The sequence below is a fragment of the Meleagris gallopavo genome, chromosome 6, assembly GCF_905368555.1.
Source record: "Meleagris gallopavo chromosome 6, MGAL_WU_HG_1.1, whole genome shotgun sequence".
NCBI lineage: Eukaryota > Metazoa > Chordata > Aves > Galliformes > Phasianidae > Meleagris > Meleagris gallopavo.
Window position 1 is genome coordinate 9883601 of NC_139409.1, and position 9372 is coordinate 9892972.

The following is a 9372-nucleotide window of genomic DNA, read 5'->3' on the forward strand; positions in this document are numbered from 1 at the left end:
GTTCTTGCATTTTTATTTTGTTTTAAGACAATTGGGTTTTATTTCCTTTGTAGTTCTCTTGTTTTATTAACAATGCTGTAATTAGACAGTACATTGAAAGTACAACCTGTGTTACTCTGTGGTTTGACAGCAACCTGCACATTTCTCCATCTGTTCCCCATCTTACAGGAGGTGTTCCAGGCTGAATTCTTAAAGATATTCTCTGATTTTGGGTATGACAAATTCAGAAAGACAAATTTGAGATCATTAGATCCAGTTTTCAGGTGTTGAGTGTGAGCAGCCCCATTAGTAGCAGTGCCACTCTACTTTGCACGGGCTGGTCAGGCTGACAGTACTGCACACATCTGGAGGCAAAGCCTGCTGCCCACACTCCCTGCTGAGCAGCATGCTGATTCTCTTTGTTTAAATCCTCAGTGTCCATGGAGTTATTTCCAACTATTACCAACCTGGGAGCGTTCTGCATGTTCGAGCACAGAAATCCTCTTTGCTGAGGCCCTGCCGAGAGGCAGGTATTTCTGCAGAACTCAGAGGCTGTGCAATAGGTCTTCCTTCAGGAGTTTTGTGCCATGCTGGCAGCCAGAAAGGGCAGGAAGCCATGGAGCCATTGTGTGTTCTCCAGGTTTTCTCTGATTTCTGAAAGGCGTGAAGCTAAAGGCACCTTCTTGCAGTGGCACTGTTGTAGCAGGAGGTCTTGTCACCATTTGCAGCGCTCTGACAATCAGTAGGCATCCCAGTGATGGCAGCCTTCTTGCAGGCCTACACCAAATGGTCTGTGACAAACCATGCAGTAAGGAATCATTCTTTTCTCCAGAAGTGTTTTTGTTGTGGCTTTTGGGATTTCTAAAACTTAAAGGGAGATTATAAGATGGAGGGGAATCAACTTTTTGAAAGAATCATAGAATCATAGAATGGCCTGGGTTGAAAAGGACCACAGTGATTATCTAGTTTCAACCCCACTGCAGTAGGAAGGGTCGCCAACCACCAGACCAGAACCACATCCAGCCTGGCTTGAATGCCTCCAGGGATGGGGCATCCACAACCTCCATGGACAACCTGTTCCAGTGCGTCGCCACCCTCTGAGTGAAAAACTTTCTCCTAACATCTAACCTAAATCTGTCCTGTCTTAGTTTAAAACCATGGGTAGATAATGATAGGACCCGGGGGAATTGTTTTAAACTAAAAGAGGGGAAAGTTAGGTTAAGTGTTGGGGAAATTTTTCACTGGAAGTGTGGTGAAGTGCTGGCACAGGTTTCCCACAGAAGCTGTGGATGCCCCATCCCCAGAGGCATGCAGGGCCAGGCTGGATGGGGCCCTGCTCATGGCAGGGGTTTGAACTATATAATCCCCGAGGTCCCCCTTACAACCCAACCCAACCCTAACCAACCCAACCCAACCCAACCCAAGCTGTTTTGTGATTCTGTGATTATTCCTAGCCCATGAGGATCTCCCTCTGCAGCTCCTGGATGGGTTGGGCTTGTAGCAAGACCTCAGGAAGGCAGATTTTCATGTTTGGGCAGCATATGATGGAACTAGAGCTGTTTAGTCTGGGGAAAAGGAGGCTGAGAGGAGACCTTATTGCTTTCTTCCAATATCTGAAAAATGCTTACAGCAAGAGTGGGGTTGATCTCTTCTCACTGGTGACAGGTGACAGGACAAGGGGAAATGGCCTCTAGTTACACCAGGGTAAGTTTAGGTTGGATATCAGGAAAAAACTTCTTTACAGAAAGGGTTGTTAAGCACTGGAATAGGCTCCCCAGGGAGGTATTTGAGTCACCATCCCTGGATGTGTTTGAAAACTGTTTGGATGTGGTGCTCAGGGACATGATTCAGTGGAGGGTTGTCAGAATTAGGGTAGTATGGCTACGTTGTGGTTTGGACTCGATGATCTTAAAGGTCTTTTCCAACCTGAACAATTCTATGATTCTGTGATTCTATGTTCACTCCAGTAATTTTTTTATCATAGCTTTTAGGAAGTAGATCAGGATGCCATTATACAAACGTTGAGTAAAAGACAGTTCCTGTATTGTGTGGCTGAAAACTCTCAGCCCACTGACCTGGGAGATGTGCTTTCTTACATGAGAGATGTGCTTGTGGTACTTGTATGGTACAGATTTGCTGGAAGCTGTAGCCTTTCTTGGCACATGCGACAAATGCCCTGCTGCATTTGGGTGCCCAGGCAGAACGAGTACTGCTCTGCAGTGCATGAGCAGGTGAGAACGCGTTTGGGCAGCGAGGAGGGATCCCGCGAGGGCTGTAATCTTGTCTCATTTGTTCTCTCCAGTGCTACAACTGTGAAGAAGAGGCCATGTACCACTGCTGCTGGAACACTTCCTACTGCTCCATCAAGTGTCAGCAGGAGCACTGGCATGCTGAACACAAACGTACCTGCCGCAGAAAAAGATGAAAGAGCTGTTCCTCCGCTAGAACATCACCCCGATGATTGCTATTCTCAGACACAGCGGTTTTTGTTTCCAAGAAGCCAAAATTGTTTAGAATTTGCTTCCCATTTTGCACCAGCCTTTAAACACTTTTCGTAAAAGAAATTTTGCACAGTAATTTCAATCTTCTGTTCAGTGCTCCTCCAAAATTTTGCCAGCGGAATGAATTGAACATCTCTGGGAGCAGGTTACTTTAAATAATTTTAAACTAGAGGATTTGTTGCATTTTCAGCAAATTTTAAAACATTTTTAGGTTTTACAGAGATTTTAATCTTTAAAAACAGCAGATCTAGAATTAAACCATGCGAGTTTAACAAAAGGAACATATAAAAACTAGATCTGAATGTAAGAACTTTAGAACTGTTTCAGAAAAACGAAGCATACTACCTTGATGTAACATTTATTTCTTAACCTTGTTGAGCTGGTTTTGTTCAGCTTAATTTTACTGTTTAAAGGCATTATCTATTGGTTATACCAGTGGGTACATGATTGAATTTAGGGAACAGGGTTGACACAGCAGGTGCTACTCCTGCGTATTTTTTCTTAAATATTTCCCAACTGTGTTTTATTTTCATTATTTCTTTTCAATATATAACTTTTATAACAAAATATTAGCTTTGATCTTGTAGTTTAAAATCACAGGGAACTGGGGTAATCTTTTACTGAGCTGGATCTTAGAGAAAAATGAATATTTAAATTTTGAAGTTTGCACATTTCATCTTTGTCCTGACATGAGTGCTTGTAACAAGAATAAGAAAAGCCAAAAAACAAAACCCAAACAAAACAAAACAAAAAAAAAACAACTACCTTTATTCATGTGTGGAATTACGAGGCTTACAAATTTTGTTAATGTGCCCCCTTCAGCCTCCCCAAGCCAATGTCATCTGACTGCCTACGATCTGGTGTCACCTGGTCCATTGTAACTCGATAATAAAAGGAGAAAAAGCACTTACGTTTCACAGAAGCCGTTATGTTTGTAGTAATGGGTCATTGCCTAATAATGAGCTCCATCACTGTACTCAGAATGAAGAATAATGCATGTTAATTTTCTTGTATTAAAGATGCCGTGATTTGTAAAAAGTCTGTATTTTGCGGAATGTCTGGATTAAGAAGCATTACCAATAGGAATGGATCGATAGTTGAAAAATGATTTTTTTTTTGTTTGTTTTATATATAGATATATGAATTGCATCCATGTTCAGAGACAATTTTTTAAATAGATGTAAAGCTTACTTAAATAGCTTTTCTTTTCAAGTGTCTCCGCATTTTAGTTTCTTCTTTCAAAGGCTGGTCTTAGACCAAGTCATATGCCCATTAATCATCCCGCTATTTTTTGAGGAGTTAGAGGAATAATTTGTAAATATTTATTTAGATCTTTGATATTTATTGAAAGCAATTACATGATGGAACGATGGAAGCTGAAGAATCAGGAGAGCCTTTTAAAAAGTTTTCTCTAGGATTTGTCAGGGTCATTGTAAAGATGAAAATACAACTAAGACTTCTGTGAACTGCCATTGGAATCCTGATCTTTTTACTTACAGCGGTGATAGAAGTTAATTGACTTGATACTGCCAAATTGCACCCAACACCTTGTGGAAATTGAGCGGTAAGCTGATGGGAGAAAATAGTACGTAGATGGTAACTTGTATTACCACAGCTACATTATTGCCTGATTAATGTGTAATTAACTTTTGTCGCCTCTGTGTTGTGACTGTAAAACACTTCACAACTAAAAATCAATCCTGTTCAATTACTTTACGAGTTCCAAAACTTCGATCCACCCCTATGAAAGCAAGTTATTGTGGAAATATTTTTGGTGTAAAATCATTCCAGAATATGTAATATTTAACTGATAGCTGCATGAAAGTAAGATTCGTGTTACTTTGGCTTTTTTGTCTCTGTTGACACGGTTGCACATTTCCAAGTTACTACAGCGTGAAAACTGTGTGTTTTAAAGAAAAAAACAAAACAAAACAACAAAAAAAAAAAAGATTGTGGCCTGGTTTTGTATAAGTTTTAGGTAAAATTACAATTGATTGTTTTAGGAATCATGATTTAAAATTAATTTTTCTGCAAATCATAAAGCTATATTAAAGTGTTGAGCTTAGCCACTATGCACATTGTAATTATTCATTGTGGCTGTCCAGTTTATGATGCATTCTGGCATTTTGTAAGCTGCTCTGACTAGCAATATATAGAGTCATTTAATGTGTTAACATTGGGTAATAAATGTATTTAAAAAAAAAAAAAAAAAGCATCTCGCTGAAAGTGTGTGTGTTAATTTTGGCCAGATGCCCCAAGGTGGCCATGCCCAGGGCTGTGGATGAGGTGAACATGTCTGGACACCCTGCAACCTGCTGCTGCCTGATTGGGGGTGAGCCAAGAGATCAGATCCATGCAAGGACTTGGGCACTGAACTACAGCTCTCAGCACAACGATGAATTTTTTCAGTATGTTCAAGTCAGCAGCTTTCAAGGGCTGTGTCAAGTGTTGGTTTTAATGCCTGCTTCTATGAGACTGCAGCTTGTAGCCCCCCCTTGGTCTCACTCATGGCCCCATCTGCCCCTCACACAAACCCAGTAACTGCCATGGACCTGTGCCCAGGGTGGGTGGAATAAGGTAATTGTACCTGGATTACTGTCTTCCTGGTAAACAAAATTTACCCCACAGATCACCACACAGCCCCACTGGTGCAGTGCCTGCAGCCCCCAGCAGAAGGGGCATTTGCGGAAGGATTGTCCTGGAGCTCTGTCATGGCGTCAAGGCAGTAGGAGGGATGCTGGGAAGCAATTTCCCCGTGTCTCTGTGTGGGAATTAGTACCTGGTTAGAGCTGCTTGTGCCAGGAAAATAATCAATATGTAGTTTAAATTTTTAAAATATCGTATTATTTTGCTATCCAAAGTTTTCTGTTCTTACATGAGTCATAGTCATACCCAAGAGTGCAAATGTTATTCATTCAGCTTGCTAAAACTTGGTTCAATACAAATAACTAGCATAGGTCACATATTGCAAATTAATCATTTATACTGAAGTAAACCAACAAAATGGGATCAGGAAAAGGCAGTGGCCCTCTCCTATCTGCCTTTGCCATGCCTCTTCCCTTCTCAAGAACCACAGCCAGCCTCCAAGCCCAGCACCAGCAGCCCAGCAGCAAGATCCCCTGTGTGACTCTGCAGCAGTGAGTGAGGCTTGCTCAAAGGCATTATTTCTCCTCTTATTGGTGTTTTTCCATTATTATTATTTCAATTCTGTCTCTTTATTTTACATAAGGAGTTTTCTGCCTCCTGCTTCCTTTAGGTGGAGTGATCAGCCCAGCTCAGGGCTTGTTTGGTTTTCCAGCTCTTCAATGGGAATGTAAAACATGTTTGGGATTTGTTACCGGTAGTTAGGGGCTACCCAGCCAATTTTAGCCTCACAGAATGCACATATGCGAGCTGTACATACGCTTTCCAAATGCTTTCATTAATCAAATTATGGAGGGGGAAGTATGAAACCAGAAAGTTCCTTCCTTCATTGTTTCACGTTAAGGAAATTCAATTGCAAGTGGAAAGGAGCATCCATTTCAGAAAAAAAAGTATAGTGTTTATTTTAAGTAGGAGATGTTTAAACCTAACATAAAAGATTAAAAACAAATTAAAAAAACCCACAAAACAACACCACACCAAACCAAACTACCTTGGACCTTCCAAAACCACGTGAAAAAAAAAAGCCTCTTTTTTTTTTTTTTTTTTTTTTTTTTTTTTTTATGAAACAGATTTACAGAAGCCAAAAGGATTTTAGAAGTACTTTATACACTGAGTAGTGCTCCTTCAAAAAGAGCTGCTGGGCTGCTGGAAGCTCCAAACTAGAAAATCAGAAGAGGAGAACTCATAGCAAACCCAGAGAACAGGAATTTCTGCTGGCTCTGCTGCTGCCTGGGGCTGGTGGCCGAGCACTGAGAAGTCGCTAAAGGCAAATAATGATGGATGGGCTGAAATTAAACACAGGGGCTGCTGTGCAGATAATTTTCACATAAAAGGATACGAATAATTGAAGATGATACAGAAGAAAGGCTGAGGACTCAGGGAGAAAGGGAGGGAGGGAGCACGTGCCGTACCAGAAGGGCAGGATGTGTGTGTGCTCGCACAACCACCAGCCAGCTGCTGTTAGCTGCCGGGCAGTGGAAGCTGAGCTGGTGTAAAGCTTCCACGAGAGCTGGATTTGCCCCAGAGAGATACCTAAAAATAGCCCTGAATTCTGTGCAGTTGAGCTGGGTGTGCGACACGCTTTGGTGGTGCTTGGGAAAGGACTCCTGCCACAGAAAGCAATGTCTATTAATAAAGTAGAAGAGCTATTTAAAAAGATGAAAATTCCTTTTTTTTTTTTTTTCCCTAACTATGTTGTTGATGGGAAATGTGCCTTCTGCTGGCATCTGGCTGCCCCAAGGACAGCAAGGAGCCATGCACAGCCTCTGGCCCTGCCTTGCTCGTAGGCCACAGCACAGGGGATGTGCATTCATCCCTCATAAAGGGCCTCCGAGGTGATCATTGGCCTCTCTGCAGACATTGAGTGAATGGGGCACATATCTGAGTCCCCCCAGGACTTCCCCTGACCCCACAGACACTGCCTGGCCCACCAAGGCCCAGTGTCACCGGTTCAGCACAGCTCTACCAGCACCAAGCGGCGATGCAGGCTCCTTCAACAAAATCACAGCCAAAATGCTGCCTCATTCTGCTCCTGCACAAGGGCAGCAATTTCTTTGGCTGACACAACACTTGACCGGGCTACAGTGCCTTTCTCTGAGTTTCACAAGTCTGTAAAGTCCACGAGTGCCAGAAGCCTTTTATTTCTCCTGAAGAAATGGAAGCTCAGTGGGTCAGTAACGCAATTGCTCATCAGTTCCCTGCAGCCACCAGACCCAGCGGTGCTCCAGCTCTGTGCTCCCAGCACTGTCAACTGCTGCGGGGCGGCTGGCAGAGCCCTCAGAGCCACTGGCCTCCAGCATAGCATACGGGGTCACCCTCCATACTGAATGCCACATAGAGATGCAACAAATCTATGAATCTCCTCCAGTCCATCTTCCCCTCCCTCCCATCTGCTGGAACCCCTCCTTGGGGCAGCAAAGCAGCGCCCAGGGGACCCTGGCCTGCAGTGATCCTAAAAAATAATTTTAAGAAAGGTCTGAATTTTGAATTAGAAAATCACTTTTGGAGGTTGGGGCTCAGCTCCTCAGAGCAGGAATTTTTGTAATGTTTTTATGGTGGTTTTGAACCCCCACAGCTCATGATGCCCTGTGAGCTCAGGAAGGCTGGGAGACTGTCAGCAAAGGGTGGTGCTGGGGCTGAAATTCAGTGTGTGTCACAGAAGGAAAAGAAAAAGGAGGAGGAGGGGGAGGATCATTTTGTTTTGCTTCCCGTCCGGAGTCTGCAAGAAGAAGGATGGCTGGTGGTTTCATACACTGATAAACGTGCCATGAAACTTTTAACAAAGCAATTTTACAACACCATGACATTCACTGGGGAACACAGCAGTGGAGCTGGAGATGCCGATCAGAGCATCCCTGAGCATCTTTTCCATGGGTAGCTCTGTAGCCTGTGCTACAGAGTTCACTAGGGTTGACTGCACAAAGAGTGCAGAACCAGAACCAAATCGGTAACAATGGGATTTTGAGGGAGATGCTGTTTGCTCTGACATTCTTTTATAGTGCGCTTTTTATTTTTTCTTAGCACCTCTTTGTCCATTCAGTTGACTCAATTCTGTGTTCAGGATTGTTTCTGTATGAGGCCACTCACAAAGGGCAGGAGAGGTTTTACAAAGGATTTTCTTGTTGCAAACACTGCCCGGATGGAATTTCAGCCGATTTTTTGCCATTTATTGAACTCAAGCTTACTGCATGATTGCATTCTCCACCCTTACAGATCATGTGCAACCCTGAGATGCTCATGTGCTGTGGGCACTGCTCCTGCTGACCTGAATATCTGCTTGCTTTCTCCGACACTTACATCATGTCACATCTCTCTTGGGCTGACAAACTGCATCCTGACTGTGCAGCTCTCCCACAGATACGCCAGATGTGATGTGCTGGTGATATAAACGACTCCATCAGTTATAAGGAAAGTGAAATGAAAGCACTCATATCTGCATGCACACACAGCAAAATTGCCATCACTCTTTGTTGTGAGGCTCCAATCTGCTACACAGCCACTTAGCAAGGAAGTATTTTAGCAAAAGTTTTGTTTAGAGAAATCTAATTTTGTTTGAAAATTTTCAAAATCGAGTGATCCTTAATAGTCACCTTACTATTGTTAAAAACAGCAGTTAAAAGCCACTTGTGCTAAAAGGCTGAGATAAAAAATACCTAAAGTCTTTAAATTGAAAAGAAAATATTGCCGAGTCCACGCTTCATCTGCTCTTTACTTTCTTTTACTTTAACAATTAAATGAGGGGGAAGAGAAGGAATGAAGGGAAACATTCAGATGGGTGTCCTGAGGATCTGCATCACTGCTTCTGTGGTGCCCCGTGCTGGGCCTCTTCTGCAGCATGGCCGCAGAGCATCCTGCAGGAATGGGCCCTGCATGCTGGTGTACATGGGCATCTCAGCAGGTACCTGGGCTGGGGAGAGAAGCATGAATGCAAAAGCCCATTTTCACTGACCATTTACTTCCTCGCTTGTGCCTTTTTCCTGACACAGATCTGTTTTTTAGGTTCCTGAGCCTGTTGGGTTACAATAAACTCAGTTCTACATGTTTTCTATCTTCCTAATTCCATCCATCTCCTCTCTTTGGTCTCAAAAACTCTTGGCTGAGTTCCGCACATCATAGTTCATCTGAGCCCCCAGATGGAACTTTCCTGACTGGAAATAATCTCAGTGAGCACATCAAAACGTTGGCACTTCAGATTAGGTATCTAAGTCCAAGAGGCTCTGTACTCCACTCCCCATGATAATGGTTTGAT

At 43.0% G+C, this 9372-nt stretch overlaps 1 protein-coding gene across 7 annotated transcripts in view; it reads left to right on the forward strand.

Moving 5' to 3' along the window:
* The window catches only part of ZMYND11 (zinc finger MYND-type containing 11), a 102748-nt gene extending 98056 nt beyond the window's left edge, over positions 1-4692 (forward strand). For all 7 annotated transcript variants that reach the window (XM_010712398.4, XM_003206970.5, XM_085227042.1 and 4 more), the window contains one exon: positions 2282-4692. In XM_010712398.4, the coding sequence (XP_010710700.1) occupies positions 2282-2404 (123 nt within the window). In that variant the 3' untranslated portion in view covers positions 2405-4692. The remainder of the gene's footprint in view (positions 1-2281) is intronic.
* Positions 4693-9372: the final 4680 nt, after the last annotated feature.